Source organism: Tyto alba, unplaced genomic scaffold (assembly GCF_018691265.1).
Source record: "Tyto alba isolate M040663 unplaced genomic scaffold, T.alba_DEE_v4.0 Super-Scaffold_39, whole genome shotgun sequence".
Taxonomy (NCBI): Eukaryota; Metazoa; Chordata; class Aves; order Strigiformes; family Tytonidae; genus Tyto; species Tyto alba.
In genome coordinates, this window is record NW_024881314.1 from 7,559,145 (window position 1) to 7,577,743 (window position 18,599).

An 18,599-nucleotide genomic window follows, 5' to 3' on the forward strand; every position below is an offset into this window, starting at 1 on the left:
CCAAAAATGACTGATGTAAGTAACATGATATTAGCATTTGGCTGAACAAAGGAACAGCTGCCGTATATCAGCAGATTGTTCAGCAAAGTGCTGAGGGCATTTTTTTTATGCATCCAGAAATATTAGTGGCCATATATATATGTCCTGATGACTGTGTGAGTCAGAGTCACTTGATTTTTTCCTAAGTGAGGCCTTCAGCAATCAAGGGAGGAAAAATCATCATCTTCTGGCCTTTTATCCCACCTTCCATCTAAACTTCTCAAATTGCTTTGAAAACAGCAAGGAAAACTACACAAATCCATTAGAAGGCAAGAAGAGAATATTAAGCAACCACACTGCTCACCACAGAAACTGGTCTAATACAGAGCAGCAGCTATTTAGTAGCACACCCCCACGATTCAAAACAGAAAGAAAAATGCTGCATGCAATTAAAATGGATGAGAAAAAGTACGATATAATAGGAAATAGTTATTAATTTCAGAATTTGTCAAAACCAGTGACCCTATTCAGCTCACATCAGTAAGATCAATAAGGGCACAGCTTATCAAGAATTTAGCTTTATGCTGAATTTGAAAGATGACATTTAGACAAGTGCATTTCCGTTAAATCTAGCCTGGCTTTTTACTTTACCACCAGTTTCAATAACCCTTCAGAAAAGCACCCATCATTACAAATAGGGATAGACCACTTGAAGCATAAATTCAAGGGTTTTACACAGCTCAAACTCTCATGGGGAAGGAGATCTGCTGATTCAGCAACCTTCCCTCTCTTACAAGGGCTGAGACCTTCTGGAAAGTCCCTCAAAGTCCTGACTTGCTCCCACATTAACAGCTTGTGACCTCGCTCACACAAGGAGCAACCAGCCCCTTGGACACATCAGCTTTTGCATCAGGTTTCAGGGATGGCTCCTTACAGCTCTTGCTCACCAGTAACCACCATCACCAAAGGGGGTGAGCTTGCTTTCCAAGCCAGCATCAGTACCGAGGCAGTTCATTTCTCCAGCTTAAATGACAAAAGCTTGGCTCTCCTTGGGTCATGCCGAAGTGTCATCCCAAGCCCTGCCTGCCAGGGAGAGCTGTTTCCAGCCATCCAAGTGGTGATCATTCTGTCGTTTACCAGGGCTCTTTGGACATCTGTATCCACCAATGCAGTGTGGGAATGAAGCAAAACCACAGAAATGTCCTTTTAGATGGGTCTGGCTTCAACCGTGTGACCTTCAAGCTCCTTCCCAAGCCCCCTGCGCACCGCACAACGACACTGTTCTTGGTGTGTGTTGCCAGCACAATAACAACTCATACTTGTTTGACAACAGTTGGTAAAATGAGTCATCCTGATTTGGATATTTCACCCATCCCTCTGGCTACAAATCACAAACGTTTACCTGTTCCCTGTTAGAAATTAAGGTCACCAGATGGCACAGTTTTTCTCTGACAGTTCTGTTTTTTTTCCTTAAAGCATTCCATTTTCAGCGGAGTTTGGACAGGGGAAGCAGAGCAGAACCCCAGGACACAGAGATTCAATTAAAATAAAGCATGGAGCCCTCCCTGGCCCCTAAGCACTGCTTGGCCACAGTCAGGGCAGACCAACCACCAACACTCAGGACTTGCTCTTTTCCCGCAGACTGAGTTTCCTGATTTTGCACTGATTATCTAGGTGGGACCCAGCTCAGATCCTCAATCACACAGTCTTTATATCAACTTCAAAACACCCATTTTAACTTCACCACAGTTTTAAACAAAAAGATTGCCAGCTCCTGTCAAAATACCAGAGCAAATGACAGCCCCATCCCTGCCTTTGCATTTTCCTACTGCCAGAAATAGCAACCCCTGCTCCTCCCAAACACACAGCCTTCTTGTCAAGCCAAGCTGACAGTTCCAACGAGAGCAAGAGCTGAAGGATTTCCACGAGTGCTTCACTCCCCTGCATCCCCCAACCACCTCGGTGTCTCTCCTACAGACCTGGAAACACATTTGTGCTGCTGTATCAGCATTCAAAAAAACCCAACTATATTTATACATGTATATATAACTTTTTAGCACTCTTGAGCAGAGAAAAATCTGAAACATCCCAGGCGCAAAAACGAGACAGTACATAAAAAAATGCTGGATGTATCTTCAGTGTTACGCCCACCCACCACTCAGCTTGCAGAGGTGTGGGGTGCAGGTGGGAGTGTGCTGCCCCCCACTGCTGCCCCCACGAGGAGCTGGAAGCAACCTGCCCAAACCAGCCCCAGGTACCTGCCCCAGAGCCCCCCCAGTCACACCAAGCCACCTCACATCCTTGTCCCCAGCCATGCCACCACACCACACCGCAGGGCCTGCTTCAGCCCCCACAGAGCCCATATATTCCCCAGATGCCCCACACACCCCACTCAGCACCCCATGGAGCTCATAGACACCCCCCCAGACCACCTACATCCCACACAAGACCCCATAGAGCCCTCCAGACCTCCTAAACCCCCCCTCAAGGACCCCCACAAACCACATAACACCCCAAGACCTCCTACATCTCTCACTCAAAACCCCACAGACCCCATATGCCACCCAGACCTCCTGTATCCCCCACACGGAGCCCCACACGCCCCATCTGCCCCCCCACACCTCCCAGACCCCACTTCCCCCCTCCACCTGCCCGCCCCAGACCTCACAGACCTTAGACACACCATACACCACCACATGCACACCCCACAGACCCCATACATCCCATATAGCCCATATTATAGCCCACTCTGTCCCCGCAGGCCCCGCCCCGGAACGCGGCGCGCGGCCGCCGTTTCCGTGGGGACGCCGTGGCGGTGGCGCACCGCGAGAGGCAAGATGGCGGCGCACACGCTGCGGGGCCTGTGCCGGCCGCGGCTGGGGCTTCTCGCCGCCCCGTTCTCGCGGCGAACCGCCGCTGGGACCGAGTACCGGAGCGCCTACAGCCTGGACAAGCTGTACCCGCCGCGGCAGGACGGCGGCGCGGCCGCCAGCGCCCCGGTGAGTGGAGCGGGACGGGACGGGGGGAGGGGGCGGGGGGGGAAGGAAGACGAGAGAGGGGCGGGCCTTAGCGCCTGAGTGACATAGAGTGGGGGGGCGGGGTTTATGCCAAGGGGCAGTGCCCATCGCGGGCGGGCGGGGCTTAGTGCATTGGCTTGGTTGCGGTGGGCGGGCGGGGCTTAGCGGAAGGGGCGTGCTCTCTCGGGTAGGAGGGGCTTGACAATAGAGCGGGGGGGCTGGGCGTGGCTTAACGAAGGGGCGGGGCTGTGGGTGGGCGGGGCTTAGCAGAAGGGGCGGGGCCAAGCAGCCCGCCTGCCCCAGGACAAGTGGGGCCCGGCGCGAAGTGCCAGTGGGGAGACTGTGCCCCCCCCGGCCTCGCCCCGGCGCCTAACACAGGCACCCCGCCGTGTTTTCCAGGAGCAGACACAGCCGGCTACCCTCGACATCCCCCTGGGTGAGTCTTCCCCCAAAACAGACCTGGGCCGAGGTGCTCGGCTGGGCCTCTCCTGGGTTAAGTGCCCGGAGGTGGGTTAGGCTCCGGACTACGGAGTCCGTGCTCGATGCACAGAGCTAAACTCAGAGTAAAAGCACCATCGCGTCACAGGCGTCCTTCAGGCCTGCGTGCTTGTCATGGTTTAAACCTGGCCGGCAGCCAAACACCACACAGCCGCTCACTCACCCTGCAGCCAGGGGGTGGGGGAGAGAATTGGAGGGGTAAGGTGAGGAGGCTTGTAGGTTGAGATAGAAAGAGTTTAATAATTGAAATAAAGTAAGATAATAATGATAGTAACAATAGAATATACAAACAAGTGATGCGCAATGCGGTTGCTCACCACCTGCTAACTGATGCCCAGCCCGTTCCCAGCTAGTGATCCCAGGGAAGATAAAAATCCTGAAACCACAGTCCTGGAGTAGGAGAGAGTACTTCCTGGCTGTCTATATGCTGAGCATGACATTATATGATATGGAATATTCCACTGTCCAGTATGGGTCCGTTGCTCTGACTGTGCTCCCTCCCAGCTTCTTGTACACCTGCACACGAGCAGGACGTGGGAAGCTGAAAAGTCCGTGATTTCTTAACAACAACCAAAACCATCAGCAGATTATCAACATTCTTCTCATACCAAATCCCATACTGAATCCAAAACACAGCACTATTCGAGCTACTAAGAAGAAAAATTAGCTCTGTCCCAGCTGAAACCAGGACAGTGCTGCAGCCTGGATCGTCCCCGTTCCCTGCTGCCTACTGCAAAACCAGCTGGGGACGTGTCTCTTCTCTTCCAGATCGCCTGACCGTGTCCTACTGCCGGAGCAGCGGCCCTGGTGGGCAGCACGTTAATAAAGGTGAGGAAGAGGTTTTCCCACTCTGAAGGGAAAATAATAGTCTTCAGTTGTTTCTCTATACTTTGTGGTAGAATACTGAGAACTTGAAATTAAAGAGCATGTTTGTGCTGTCCGATGCTAATTTTTCACTATCATTACTTCACATTTTTAACAAAACTTCTTAGTCTTCATAGTGCTCGAGACCAGGGGTGATATATTTGATTCTCCTAGAAACATTTACTGGGATCATTGTTGCTACACATGCTGCATGAAACACCACCTCTGTCTGATCTGTTTTCATTGATCAAACATACAAAGCCAACTGGATTCTGAAACTGCACAGTGCAATAGATTCTCAGCTTAATCCAAATAAACTAAAAATACTTCCTGCTCTGCCAATGCCATTAAAAATAAGACAGTTAGTGACTGACAATAGCAATAAACCTTGTAGCATCTAGAAAGACAAATACCATGACAGAGTCTCCATAAAAATTTGTCTTGTAGAATGGTATATAAAATGAAGCAAGAAAAAAATTGTGATCTTTCAGGAAATTAATACTGGAATCATCCTGTGTTCAAAGCCACCAGTGAACAGACTGAATTATTATCTTATAAAACATAGGAAGGCATGCCATTACATTGAAAAAAATCCCACTTTTCTTCCAGTGAATACCAAGGCAGAAGTTCGGTTCCACCTGGAGTCAGCAGACTGGATTCCAGAAGCTGTGAGACAAAAATTGGCATCAATGGTAACTACCCTCCCACTTCCAGCCATGGTTTAAGTGTCATGCGCTCAGACAGAACATGACAGGTCTACCAAGGTTTCAGTGATCACATTTTCCCCTCTTTAGCACAGGAATAAGATAAACCGAGCTGGTGAGCTGATTGTAAAATCTGAAGAGAGTCGCTACCAAATGAGGAATCTGGCAATTTGTTTAGAAAAAATCAGAACCATGGTCACAGAGGCTACCGAGGTGCCCAAGGTGGTGTCTAAGGAGACGACACAGAAACTCATAGAGAGGTATCTTTATTGAAATGGCCTTTATTTGAGATGGATTCAGATTATCATGTTACATGATTTAGTTTGTAGCATCTTTAAACGATTTTCTTCATACTCATTTGGATTTCCTTTAAAAAAAAAAAATTAAAAATCACTGGTCTCTTAGATTTTAACTGCTTTCCTGGGTAGTGTCCCAAGAACAGGGGCTGTTATTTCTATCTGTGGATATTTGTTGGCTCACCAAATCTACATTGTAACTGTGAGCACAGTTGAATATTTAAATGTTTTCTTTGTACACTAAAGTATCTTTTCATTTTGTTTTAGGGTAGAAAAAATGAACCGTGAACGACTACGACAGAAAAAGATACACTCAAATATAAAACAGAGCAGGAAGGCAGACTTTGACTGAGAACAGCAGAGATCAAAGCCCTTGGCATACTCTCTTTTTAAAGAAATGGCATTGACAGCTGTAAATGATGCTAAACTAATGAGCTGTATTGAATAAAAATCATCTAAAAGTATACATAAAAATATTTAACATCTGCTTTTGAACCTAATGATACGCTGTGACAGCCTGTCAATCATTTTGCAGAAAAATTACTGTTCATGTTTGACAAAAGTAGCTGACAAAAATCTGAATCTTTAGGCTTTGGGTTTTTTTAATTCTTTGTGTCCTTCATCCAGCCCTCTGCTCTGTGAGAGCACCCTCTGCTGCTGAACACAAAAACAGCAGTAGGTTTTTGTGGAAAAAAAAAGGAAAGAGTAAAAGCAGTCTACATATCTAAGTAGCAAATAGAGTATTCACTGTTTCAAGCACTGCACTTCCATTTTAGTTGATTTGTTTCCTAACCACAAGAAGTGCATGTCATTTTGTTAAATTAACCTAAAGCCGTGGCAGGATTTTGGCAGGAGGCAGTTGCTCTCCATTAGCGCTAAAACCACACTCTAAGTACTGGAGGCTTCTGGCGCTTGAGGTGAAATGCCAAAAAACCTCCGGCTGAGGCTTACGGGCTTCAGGAGCCGCTCACTAGTGGACCCTGTGTAAACAGGCTGAAGTTCTGTGGTGTAACGTGGGGCATTTCACCACCCTCAGATTGATTCACTGGGGGGGGGTGTGGGTGTGTGTGTCTCAAAGATACTGAAATAACCCCGTTTTTTATCTTTTCCCATGGCCCCAGTGGCCTAATGGATAAGGCACTGGCCTTCTAAGTCAGGGATTGTGGGTTCGAGTCCCACCTGGGGTGAGGAAAGCTGGTTCTGTTTTAAGCAAAAACTCAAAAGAATTGATGAGAGGGCTCTTTGCTGGTCCCCCGACTTTAATTGGAGCGCAGCGGGGTGTGCAGGGCTCTGCTCCTGCCACTGCCCCGGCCTTCTTTGGAAGAGGAGCTCACACCATACATGGCCCAAATCAACACTTGCATCTGCAAAAATCAGCTCAAATCCCACATCCTCCCCAAAACCAGCTTGCCTGTAGGGGGGCAGGAGCACAGTGATGCATCCTGACCCCTACCCCAACCTGGCTGCCCTCACCTCCACATGCCTTGTCTAGGAGGGGGAGCAGAGATAATCTTTCTCCTTCCTAAAGCTTTTCTGCATGGGAGGGGGGTGGCTGCCAAGTCCCCCTCTCACGGGCAGCGGGTGTCTGCAAGCTCCCGGCCTTTATGAGCAAGGGGGGTGTTGCTGCTTCAGATGTATTTCTGACAAACTCCACACGAGCATCAATTGCGACAGCAACCACCTCGGCTGAAACTTCCCAGGACCAGGAGACCTCACCCCCACATATCACCTGCTGCTCAGGTATCCCCCCCTCAGATTTTACGGATTTGCAAAATTTTGCTTAAAGCCTTGGAGCCAGCACCCTACCCCAGGGTTTGGAGGAGCTGAGCATTTCAGGGGTTAAAAGCATATTGCAAGATCGTGGCTGTTTATAAAGCAAGAAACCGCACTGTCCCCTGTGGAGATGCGTGGGCCGGGGGGGCCCTGAAAGGGGGTGAATTGCCCCCAACAGCAGCGGCCCCCCCAGCCGCGGCACCCCGGGAACCGGCATGGATGCGGGGGGGGGCGGGAAAAGAATCACCCCAGATGGGACTCGAACCCACAATCCCTGGCTTAGGAGGCCAGTGCCTTATCCATTAGGCCACTGGGGCGCCACACGGACACGTTTTTGGTGCCGTAACTTAACTCTCTGATGGCCAGAGGGGAGTGTGGCCCGGGCGCGCGGGAGGGGGGGGGAGGGGGGTCCCGCGCAGCCCTGGGAGGACCCCCCCGGGACTTGAACGTCCCCCAGAGCAAGGCAGAACCGTCCCCGCCCAAGCCGCGCACGTCTCCTCCCTCCATCGCCCAGTAAAACCGCCCCAGTTCCGCGCACAGAAATGCTGGGCGATGGGGGGGGGGGGGGGGGGGGGGGGGGGGGGGGGGGGGGGGGGGGGGGGGGGGTGGGAGAAGAGGAGGGGCTGGAACCCCCCGCGGAGGGCGCAGCTCCCCCCGCACGGCCTCACCCCGCCGGCGGGGCAGGAGATGCCGGTACCCACCGCCGTTTTTCGGTGCAATAAAGCGACGGCGCCGTTTGCTCCGCACCCCGCGGAAAAAGCGCGGGGGGGGTGGGGGGGGTTTGGGGGTGCGGGGCAGGGGAGGGGGAGAGGCTTTTGCCCGGCCCCAGTGGCCTAATGGATAAGGCACTGGCCTCCTAAGCCAGGGACTGTGGGTTCGAGTCCCACCTGGGGTGACAGCGGCCTTTTTTCCCCACCTCGGCTCCCTGCAGCGGAGGGGTGACGTGGGGGACCCCCCCCTTCCACACACAACCCCGTGCCTCGCCCCGCAATAGCTCACCGGGCGCCTCGCAGCCGCGAAAAGACCCCTCCCGAGCCGTCCCTGCTCTTTTATCCCACCCCACCCGCGAACTGGCTCCACCTGGGGCTCAGCCCCTGCCGCGGCTCCGGTTCACCTCCACTCCCCAGGACAGGGCGCCGTGGGCTGCTGCCCCACCGTGGGGCAGAGGCTCGTGGGCACGAATCCCACGCCCAGGGACCCGCGGGGCAGCTCCCGCCCTAGCGCTGTCCCCAGCAGGGGTTTTGCCCCACGGCTCCCCCGGGGACGGTCTCACCCCACGCGGTACCGCGCGCGGCCCCCCCCCGAAATTAAACACCTCGAGGCTCTTCCGTGGCTTTAAAAACAACCACGAAGGGACTCGAACCCTCAATCTTCTGATCCGAAGTCAGACGCCTTATCCATTAGGCCACGTGGTCCCCCAAAAACTGCACCGGGGACAGTGACACACACCGGGGGGGTCCCCACCACCCCCCTCCCCACCACCCCCACTCCTGTCCCTCCTGGGACTGCGGCTGCTCCTCCTCGCCCAAGGCTGGCAATGGGGGTGAGCGGGGGGGGGGTCCCTCCTCCCACGGGACCCTGTGTGCCAGTAGGTCATCATAACCCCCCCCAAGCCTCAGTTTACCTCCGTAGGTGCAGATGGAGCCTGTGCAGTGCGGGAATCCTGCGGGCTGGAGCAGCGCCGTTCCCCTCCTGCCACCAGCTTCCCTGCCCGCTGCTCAAGCCACGCCGCTGAGGACGGCAGCAACTCACAACGCAAATGCGACCCGAAATGCAAAGAGCAGGCACCACCCCGGAGGCACGGGCCCCAACACAGGGCAGCTGGGGTCACCCTCACCCTCCAGCTGCCGGGGGTACGCGAGTCCAGGCCTTCCCTGCCACATCCCCACAGAAAGGCAAAGACAAGACTCATTCCAGGCTCTGTGTGAGCCTTAAGCAGGAGGGAAGGAACGTTTGACCCCCAGGGCCAGGTGCTACTGGGAAAGAAGGAGGATGCAAGGAGAAACACCATGGGCCTCATTAAGCTCCTGTTCATTATCAATAACGCCTCCTGTGTTCTCTTCCCAGTTCAGCTTGGCTTCTCCCCAAAACCTGCGTTTCTCATCTAATCCTAAAAAAAAAAAGTTTCCCAAAAACAATTGCAGGGCGGGAAGACATTTTTACCATTTCTGTGGTCATGGGAGGTTTTGAGGACATGCTGGTTCCTGGGGTACGTTCAGCTCACCTTCAATCAGTGTGTCTTTTCCAATGTGTCCTTCGAACAGAAGCTGAGCAGAGACATGCTGGGGAGAAAGGGCTGCGCTAGAACAGCACTTGTGCTCTGGGGTGTGCAAAGCTCCCCAGTACGGCGGGGGGCAGCAGCCAGACCAGAGCACAGAGCAGCTGCCCCAGCTCCATCCACACCCAGTGCCCCCCGAGGGCTCTCCAAGGCACAGGGGGGGTGTAGGGCGCAAATCCCAGCGGTGTCAGATGGGGAAAGGCCAGTGCAATGGGGGCGCAAGGGCAGGCAGCACAAAGCCAAATGTGTGGTGGGGAGAGCGTGGTCAAGTGGGTCTGGTGCCTGACTGCAGAGCAGGGGGCTGAGCCCCCCGTGGCTGAGTGTCCCTTGGCCCTGGGGTCTCACCCCAGGGTGCAGGCAGGGCTGCAAGAAGCTCCTCGTTGGCAGCAGTTGCTGGCTCTTGCCCAGCACCAGGGAATTTGCAGCCCTGAGAAAGCCATGTTTCACTGCATCATTTCCCCTGGGGCTGTTTTCTTCCCTCTCTGCACCCTGGTCCTCATACACTGGACAACAAAGATGCTCCCATGCATGGGAAGCACAGGTTCAGCCTTTTGCTGCCTGAGGCTTAGCACTCCAGAGGGGGGAGAGGAGAGAAACAGCAGGAACAAAACTTGGTGCCACCCGAGTGAGGCCATTGCTGCTGGAAATCCCTCTGACCACGCACGATGCTGCCACCAGCACACCCCAGCGGGAGTGCGGGTACAGCATCTCCAGGAAAAGCAAAGAAAACACTGCCCGTAGGAAGCTAAATGATCAAACACCCCCAAGAGCCACCTAATGCCACCCAAACTTATAAGAAGGATGTAAAAAGTGTTCTCTGGCCATGCTTTCAAGCATGGCTCTGAAGCTGGTCACCCAAAGAGGTGGGAGTCAACTGGTCCCAGGTAACACCAGCCTGGAGACACCCCTTCAGCCCCTTTCCCCAGCTCCCAAAGCAGGCAGGGTTTTCTGAGTGGCCCAGGGACCTGCAGCTCGGCTGCCTGGCGCTGTGGGTGGTCCAGCACCAGGGACTGCCACAGGTTTGCTGCTTTCCGGACAGCGGAGCCATTTCCTCCCACACCTAAGAGACAAAAATTACTTAGAAAGAAACTTCACTTTAGGCTCCACTAGTGTGATACCACCCTGACCACAGCTGCCTTTTAAAATCCATTAGCTCCATAGGAAAAGACCCACCAAGCAGCTTTTTAATGCAACAAACCTGAGAGGGCATTATCCCAAAGGCACTTACGTGGAGGACTCTGGTTCCAGGGCAGCACAGCCAAACTGTGTGACCCCAATGACCAGCCCCTTGCAGAAATGCAGTTTCTGGCAGAGGAGTGAACGTTTTTTCTCACTAGAGCTTGTTCTGCTCCAGGAAGAGGTTTGCATGACACTTGCAGGGTTGTCATCCTCCAGCATCAAACAGCTTTTTGCTGGGGCTCAGATGATGAAACAGGGAGCAGCTAAAGCGGGTAAAAATGCAGCTGAAATTCCCTGCTCTGCCCTGACCCAACACAGACCCCTGCCCAGATAAGTCTAAATAAACATCTTTAACTGCTCTGCTTTTGCACCTTCTAGGACAGCCTGAAAGATACCCGTGCCCCAGCCAGAACCATCCTTTCCTTAACACCCTCCAGAAATCATCCTTTCATCAACAGGCCCCAAGGCAAAAGCTGGTTGTGATTCCCTCAGTAACCACCTCACCTGAGCACTCAGCATGTGGGACTGCACAACTGGCCAGATAAAGCATCTGCCTTTGCACCGAAGCCTGGGGCAGTTTGTAGCTGCTCCTTGTTGTGATAAGTAATAGAAGAATTTTGCTTTCGCTAAAAGTAATTAAAAATTTACTTCTTAGGCTAAAGCTATTATTAGTACAATGATCAAAATTTTAAGAAAAGTAAAAGACTTTACTGCTGGGAAAAGGGGGGAATTGATCTGAGGAAACACCAACCCAACAGCCCCCCCTCTTGGGATGCTCACCAGATGATCCATATCACAGGGCGGTAACTCCTTTGCAATGGATTGAGAAAGAACAGAATGGGCCATCCCTGGTATCCCTTGTCCTTGAGACAAGAGAGGAACTGAAACCACTGAGCCATAAAAGACAAAGGAGCTGCAAATTGGCCCAGACTTGAAGGACAAGGTGTATGTGACCACAGGACTGAAGAAAGAAGATTGTAGAAGAAGCCAGGAGGCGTGCCGAAGGTGTTGAAACCGGCAGCTGGGTGGATAAAAGGGGGTTTGAAACTTAAACAATTTGGTGAGCCTGGACGGAGCTGCGACTCCTCGGCCACCCCAGCGCTGCATTTGCTCTCTTACCTTAATAAAGATTCATTAATCCATATTTGGATGTGATTGGCCTTAATCTACCTAAAACATCATTGCTTCCCTTTCTCGTGAGATCTAATTTGGGACCGCTGGCCAGGAGCACACAACCACATCGTCCCAACAACATCCTGGACGGCGGTTGTGGGCACACTGAGCAAGCCTCAAGATTCCGTGAGGCTCTTGCTGCCCCAAAACACATCGTGGACCATCCCAACCTCCCCTCTTCAGGCTTCCTCTCTACAAGCTCTGTCCCCCGCGGCTGCGCTCAGACACACGCGTTCAGCAGCACGGGGTTTGTTCGCACTTCTTGGTTCTCCCAGAGCATTTACCTCCTTAACTGACCTCTGCCACCGGGGATGGGGAACATCTTCCCACCGAGCAGCCAAAACCAGAACCCCCCGGGCAGCAGCACCAGCAGGCCCGGCAGCGCTGCGGCACCAGAATGGGGAGAAAACGCACAGAATAGGGGTTGGCATCGGCAAAATGGTGGAATGGGGGGCAGGCCCACCCCAGATGGGACTCGAACCCACAATCCCTGGCTTAGGAGGCCAGTGCCTTATCCATTAGGCCACTGGGGCTGGCGCAGGGCGCGCGCCCCGGCCCGCGGGAACGGCCCTGCCCCCCCCTGCTCCCCCCTCCCCGCCCCGGGGGCGCCGGGGGAAGCGGGAGCGGAGCAGCGGGGCGCGGGGGGGCAGGACACGGCGCCAAACGCGGGTTTGCTCCCCCGCACACCCCCCACCCCCCCCCCACAGGGGAAGAGGCGCGAAGGGAGAAAAGCTGGAGCAGGTGTAAAAGTGTGGGGAGGGGGAAAAGGTCCGACCACGAAGGGACTCGAACCCTCAATCTTCTGATCCGAAGTCAGACGCCTTATCCATTAGGCCACGCGGTCGCCGGTGGCGTAAGCGCCCCCCGGTGCTGCTGCCAAGCCGCAGCATCCCTCCGCCCCCCCCCCCCCCCCCCCCCCCCCCCCCCCCCCCCCGCCCCGGTCCCCCCGGTCCCACCGGAGCCCCCGGGTGCCGGGGCCACGCTGAGACGCCCAGAAGACGTGGGACGCCGGGGAAGGGCTGCCTGTTGCCGCAGGCAGGCCGTGGGGGAAGCGAGCGTGGGACTTGGCGGCTGCCATCGCTGCGCTGGAGCCGGGGGTCGGTCCCGCGGCCAGGACCTGGGGGGCTTTGCCGCGGAGGGGCAGGAGCAGGGTGGGTGCTGCGCCGTGCGGGGTCTCTCACTAAGCATCCGAGCCAGCCCACCGCCTCAGCCAGCCTCACGAGGGCCACGCGGGACCGGCTTCCACCCCTCCTCTGCCCTCCCACGGCGAGCTGCCTGCTGGTGGGCTGTGCAGAGCCGGGGGACCTTGCCGCAGCAGGACACGGTGGGTACCAAAAGTTTGAAGAGCAACAGGACAGATTCGCAGCTCCCGTGTGCTCGCAATGCCACCAGCTGCTGGCAGGCGTAAGGGTTTCCTGGAGGCCAAGTCACCTCGAGCACCATTCTGGGGGCTCAATGTTGTCCCACCTCTAGTGACACTGTCACCCGCCAGCATAAGCTCCTGCAACCAACACAGCGCTCAAGCACCAGCTGAGAGGTCACCCTTACTTCTCCCCGTGTCCCATATGTCTGGTTCAAACTCTGTCTTGTGGCCCACACGCTTCCCACCTCCTATCTCAGACACAACCAGAGGCCACAGTAATAAGGTGCCACCTGTGATGTCCCAGCGGGATGGGACTTTCCAAGCACACAAGAATTGGAGCCGCTCCCCCACAGTGGAACCATCACTTCAAGCACCTGGAGATATCGCTGGAATCACAGCAGAAAAATTAGGCAGTGACAGAGAGGACGGCAGCTGAGGGAAAGACAGACGGAGATGTAAATAAAAAAGTCTCTGACCCTTTCATCTTAACCATGAGGTCTTGGAGAAGAACCTCAAGAGCACAGGAGATCAGCGAGGAGGTAGAAACAGAAAATCAGTGGGTGAGTGAAAGGCTCAGTGCTTTGGGAAATGAGGAGGTACTGCTATGGAGCAGGACCGGGCTCAGAGGAGAACAGCCTCCCCTCTGCCTCCCCAGCACCCCTCATGCCACACCAGCACTAATTCCTATTCCATTTCAGTGGGGTTGCAGCAGACTCTCAGACTTGTAAATGAGACAAGATTTGCTTCTGAGTGGCTCTGGCTCCTTGCCTTTTCTTTGTGGAGATGGGCCCTTTCTTTGACCTCTCCCTCGAATTGTTGGAATTTTTTTTTTAATGACCTTATTTTTCCTTTACCACAACTAAAGGCTGCTCCCAAGAGCCAGCTGAGTGCATCGAACCATTAGCAAATTCTTCCTCCCAATGCAAATAAATACATAAAACGTCTAGCTTCTGTTTACAAAATATCAGTCTCATTAATAAATATCAAATCAACTTCTACATAACAAATGACGCGTCCTGGAACCGTTCATAAGACACACGGTACCATTTGCCTCCCTATTTGGAAGCAGGAGACAATGCAGGGAGCTTTTATAGCTATCCTCACCTTTTCTCTTGGGACAGGTAAGCTCAAGAGGGATGGAAAAGCTTTGAGGAATTCTATTCTCATGTACATGAGAAGGGATTCATCTGTGTTAATGATATTTTTCATATTAACAGCTCCATACCCTTTCTCTTTTGGTACATCTCTCTCTCATAGGTTGAGATCTTGTCTGATCCTTTTCTGATTCATGTGGAATTTTTTTTTTTTTTTTTTGTAGCAGGGGCTGCTCCAAGGTACGTCTGCACCTACTATGATGTTGTTGAGTACCTGAACATTTCCTCTCACAGCAAGCTGCATGCACACATACTGCCCAAGGCAGACTCAAAGGAGCCTGTGGAAGTGAAGATGGATTTTATGCTGGTGGCTATTCTCTCTGTGGTAAGGACCCAAAACTGCTGTTGAGTGTTTATAACAGAAAACTGGGTGATTGCTAGATTGGGGTCTGAGTCTTCTGTCAGACAGAAGACCGTGGGGATGAGAATCAGCCCCTTCCACTTCTTCAGCTTTCTGCTGTTTGAAAGCATTTTTGGAAGATCTGGAGTATTTTCTCCCATCTACTTCCAGGAAAAAGTTCAGAGACAGGTTCAAAACAACCCTGTCAAGTGCCTGAATGGAGCAATGCATTTACAGGGCACTAGCATGTAAATGTTAACAATTTTTGTTTTGTTTTGTTTTGTTTTAACCATTGGACCATATGTTCCCACTCTTCAGCCATAGGACTAAGATCCTTGAGCTCTCCTCCTGAGCCGAGTTTCTGCAATCTGTGCTGTCCACTGCAAGAGCAACAGGGGAGAGCTTCTGGGCTCTGCATTGGATATATATTTAAAAATCAGCTAAATATCTTCTCTTCTGTGTCTCCAGGTCGAAAAGCTCCAGACAGTCACTTTTTACTTCGTGTTGAACCTGGTAGGTCCCTCAAGAACATTTCTTTCCTGTGATGCCCAGCCCAGCACTCATTTATCTCCTGCAACTTCTTCCCCCAGGAGTGGAAAAACACTTTTGCAACATGGAACCCGCTGGATTTCTGTAACATTTCCAAAATTGTTCTGCCAACAGATACGTATTGGTCTCCCCCCATCTTCATTTTAGAACGGTAGGTTCCACTTTCATTTTTATCCCCTGACTTAAGAGAAATACAATGGATTCAAACTGTTGGTATTATTGTAGGAAATGGGATAAACTCATATGGTTAAAAGTTGTTCACGTGAGCTGTCTGTAACCAAGAACCTTGTAATTTAGATTAATGGCGACCACAGTTTATACAAAGCACTTCGTGGCTCTGTAACATCTCCAGAAACATCCCATCTGGGCTGTAGTTAAAGCTGAGGAAGCTGCAGAGACCAGCAATGTGGTGGAATGAAATGACCCTCAGCAGTTTGTCATAAAATACAGGACAGAGGACTGTGGGTCTGCCAGAAAGGTGGGCACTGCCGCTACCTCTTCGGTGTGGGGCAAGGAGAGGGAGGCAGCTCTGCAGCATGGCAGAGCCAGAAGCCAGCCCCTGCCCCGGGCGAGCACGGGGAGCAGAGGGGAGAGAGCAGGGACTATCCTTAGGAGGTGCAGAGCTACTACAATCCTTAGTCCAGGGGCATTTACCAGCCCTTCTTCAAGCCCCAGGTTTCCTCTCCTTACTGCTACGTCCTGTGGCTGGGTGACGGCGTGGAGCCCCCCCCCCCCCCCCCCCCAAGGGTGCTAGAGACCAGGATTTTGTGTGGCTGAGGAGCACTGCAGAGTCTTGGACCTCAGTCGCTCTCCACTTCTGTCTCCTCCAGAGTGAATGGACAAAACTCAAACTTGGATTATATGGTCGTCATGCACAACGGCAGCTTCAACTCCACCCAGACCTTCCAGGTTACCTTAACGTGCAGCTTGATGATCCTCAAGTTTCCCTTTGACACCCAGACATGCAACATAAGCATAGCTTCATTTCTCTACCCAGGTACAGCAGCAAGCTGAGTTTTACCACAGCTGGACTAAATTTGCAGAAGGAGGAATAGATGAGATGGACCCTGGCTAACTCCTGGGTTCCCTTAGCAGCACCACACTCTCACGCTGGGTTAACAGGGTTGAGATCACATAATACCAAGGAAAATGAGCTAAAACACCATCATTCTGTTTTGGCACGTTTCCCAGAAACATCTCTAGAAACATCTGGATGTTCTGTGGCAAGTCTCCCCCTAGGACTGGTCTCTACAAACCAAGAGACTAGAAGGCTTCCTGCAACAAGACTACTTGTTCACACACAATTTTGCAGGACTGATCTTTAAATGTATCTGAAAGCCATGAAAACAAGAGGAAATTAAGGACAATTTCAGGCATCCAAACTGCAGCCAGAGTCCATCCCAAAGGGAAGGGTTGAAAAATAAGCAGAGGTGGCACAAAACCCTCCTGCTCCAATCTACAAAGGACAAGTGTCCTAATTCACCAGAGATTTCCCCTCTGATCCACACTCCCTGAGGTCCTGCCAAGTCTCTTCAACAGAGTCCTTTTTAATTTCTCCCTGATGGGCTAAGAAACCCCAGCACGGCAAGAAACATTGCCTTTCTGCATCTGCACACACCCTTTGTTGGGAGGGAAAGGGAGAGGAAGTAACTGACCTCTAATAAATACCTAAATTCTGCAACTTCTCTCCCCCTCTGCCTCCTGACCAAGCAGTAACAGAACTCGTCATGAAGATGAGACGGACACCAGCAGAGATGATGAAAGACAGCCAGAGTTACTTCCTAACTGATGGAGAATGGAAGTTCACCAACCTGAGCATTATTGAATATGTAGAAAAGCTGGATAATGAAGAATTTCCCGTGGTCACCTACATGGTACAGCAGTACTTTCATATTATATTGCACTGATTTGCCACACACAAAAAAAAAAAAAAAAAAAAGTATGCAAGATCATTTCCTACATTAGGGAGCAAGTATTCACTTAACACAGTAAATTATCTCCTGGTCACCTAAATTTTGTTCAACAGATTTCCATGGAGAGACGACCCACTCTGTATATTTTGAACCTGATCCTCCCAACGTGTGCCCTGTATCTGCTGGATATGGCTGTATTGTTTGGACCCAGCTCTCTTGAGGAGAAAATCAGTTTCCAGATTGCCATCATCCTTGGAAGCTCCATGTTAGCTGTGATTCTCAATAACATCCTCCCAACTTCCTCCAACAAACCACCCATAATAGGTACCCAACTTTATTGAATAAAAACTACCCGATTTTTACACAGGTACCAACCCTAAGGAAGGTCTTTGGGTGTTTATGGACACATTAATTAACAGCTAAGCTTTATCAGCTTGCTGGAGTTAGAACTTTCCCCCTTTCCCCACCAGGCAACTGAATGCAGACAGGGTTACATTTGATAAAATGATGCCAATTATCATGGGCTTTCTTTGTTTTCATATTGCTCTGCAGTGGTATTCTTCTTAGGCACCTTCCTGCTCATGATCATGGCTGTGTTGGACACCTTCTTCCTATTGCACCAGCAGCACAAATCTCTACGCTTGGACAAGGTTCTCAGAAGCTTCCAGCAAGGTAAAACAACCCATAACCTCTTAAACAAGCAGGTTTGGTGCATTTTACTGCAGGTTCATTTAGTCGAGGGCAGGTTTCCTCAGGGCAACCAGTGCCCGAGGCAGTATCAGCCATGGCAGTCACTCACCGAGCCCCCAGTGCTGACCCGTGCTATTTGCTCTTTGTAGATGTGCACGCCAAGCTGGCGAGGAGAGCCACCAACAACCAGATCATGAAACGCCTCGCCAAGGAAGGCTCTCAACTGCTGAACCTCCCCAAGAAGGCCCAGGAAAAAGGGCAGCCAGCCAAGCCCCACTGGCAACCGCAGGAGCTGGACCCATTCCTGCCAGTTCTGGAGAAGGTACTTCTCTACAGTCACTTCTTCCTGTCTGTGTTTTTTTTTGCTCTTATTTCTATAAAATGGAGCAGCTAGAGACCACCTCTGCACAGTGCTGGTTTAGTTGTTCTCTGTTGTATTGCATCTAACCCATCCACCGTAATTTTTTTTCCTGCTCGATTCATAAATTTACAGCTGTGTCAGTTGTCTAAATAAAAAAATAAAACCCCAAACCCACAGGGCATGAGATCTGCATGCTTAGTGCTTTGTACTCGAGTTCAGTAGACCTACCGATGTTCCTGAAGTATTCCGTGGGCTAGCAAGTTATTTGAATAAAACAATTGTGACATCTGGGGATAACACCTTCATTCTATCCATCTGTAATTCTTACCAGAAACATGACCAACAGAAAAGGGAGCTAATGCCCTTCTTCTCTTATGGAGATGTTTCTATTTTGGGGAGAGGCGTTTAAGAATTGCACCTCAGATAACTAAATAAAACAATGCAAGTCTGAAGCATTTGTACTATTGT

General features: G+C 51.8%; 2 protein-coding genes and 6 non-coding genes across 8 annotated transcripts; 4 read left to right on the forward strand and 4 right to left on the reverse strand.

The window, feature by feature from the left end:
* Window positions 1–2,770: 2,770 nt before the first annotated feature.
* MRPL58 (mitochondrial ribosomal protein L58) lies at window positions 2,771–5,834 on the forward strand. Its single transcript, XM_042802414.1, has 6 exons — window positions 2,771–2,978; window positions 3,396–3,432; window positions 4,263–4,322; window positions 4,968–5,050; window positions 5,153–5,322; window positions 5,626–5,834. The coding sequence occupies exons 1-6, from the start codon at window positions 2,817–2,819 to the stop codon at window positions 5,708–5,710; spliced, it is 597 nt and encodes a 198-aa protein (XP_042658348.1). The 5' UTR covers window positions 2,771–2,816; the 3' UTR covers window positions 5,711–5,834.
* A 638-nt stretch (window positions 5,835–6,472) lies between these two features.
* Window positions 6,473–6,545, forward strand: TRNAR-UCU. The gene has a single exon. It is a non-coding gene; the product is annotated as a tRNA-Arg (tRNA).
* An 830-nt stretch (window positions 6,546–7,375) lies between these two features.
* On the reverse strand, window positions 7,376–7,448 carry TRNAR-CCU. The gene has a single exon. It is a non-coding gene; the product is annotated as a tRNA-Arg (tRNA).
* A 505-nt stretch (window positions 7,449–7,953) lies between these two features.
* Window positions 7,954–8,026, forward strand: TRNAR-CCU. The gene has a single exon. It is a non-coding gene; the product is annotated as a tRNA-Arg (tRNA).
* Window positions 8,027–8,473: 447 nt separating this feature from the next.
* On the reverse strand, window positions 8,474–8,546 carry TRNAR-UCG. The gene has a single exon. It is a non-coding gene; the product is annotated as a tRNA-Arg (tRNA).
* Window positions 8,547–12,221: 3,675 nt separating this feature from the next.
* TRNAR-CCU lies at window positions 12,222–12,294 on the reverse strand. The gene has a single exon. It is a non-coding gene; the product is annotated as a tRNA-Arg (tRNA).
* A 238-nt stretch (window positions 12,295–12,532) lies between these two features.
* Window positions 12,533–12,605, reverse strand: TRNAR-UCG. The gene has a single exon. It is a non-coding gene; the product is annotated as a tRNA-Arg (tRNA).
* A 1,540-nt stretch (window positions 12,606–14,145) lies between these two features.
* LOC116964048 (5-hydroxytryptamine receptor 3A-like) lies at window positions 14,146–18,418 on the forward strand. The gene is made up of 8 exons (XM_033002362.2): window positions 14,146–14,245; window positions 14,443–14,603; window positions 15,087–15,131; window positions 15,209–15,318; window positions 16,881–17,041; window positions 17,194–17,404; window positions 17,633–17,752; window positions 17,920–18,418. The coding sequence occupies exons 5-8, from the start codon at window positions 16,895–16,897 to the stop codon at window positions 18,162–18,164; spliced, it is 723 nt and encodes a 240-aa protein (XP_032858253.1). The 5' UTR covers window positions 14,146–14,245; window positions 14,443–14,603; window positions 15,087–15,131; window positions 15,209–15,318; window positions 16,881–16,894; the 3' UTR covers window positions 18,165–18,418.
* The last annotated feature ends 181 nt before the right edge of the window (window positions 18,419–18,599 follow it).

Coding starts and splice junctions, on each gene's coding strand:
- MRPL58 (XM_042802414.1), top strand. CDS start 2,817: ATGGCGGCGCACACGCTGCGGGGCCTGTGCCGGCCGCGGCTGGGGCTT. Junction 2,979..3,395: donor GCGCGGCCGCCAGCGCCCCG/GTGAGTGGAGCG, acceptor CGTGTTTTCCAG/GAGCAGACACAGCCGGCTAC. Junction 4,323..4,967: donor TGGGCAGCACGTTAATAAAG/GTGAGGAAGAGG, acceptor CTTTTCTTCCAG/TGAATACCAAGGCAGAAGTT.
- LOC116964048 (XM_033002362.2), top strand. CDS start 16,895: ATGAAGATGAGACGGACACCAGCAGAGATGATGAAAGACAGCCAGAGT. Junction 17,042..17,193: donor TTCCCGTGGTCACCTACATG/GTACAGCAGTAC, acceptor TTTGTTCAACAG/ATTTCCATGGAGAGACGACC. Junction 17,753..17,919: donor TCTCAGAAGCTTCCAGCAAG/GTAAAACAACCC, acceptor TGCTCTTTGTAG/ATGTGCACGCCAAGCTGGCG.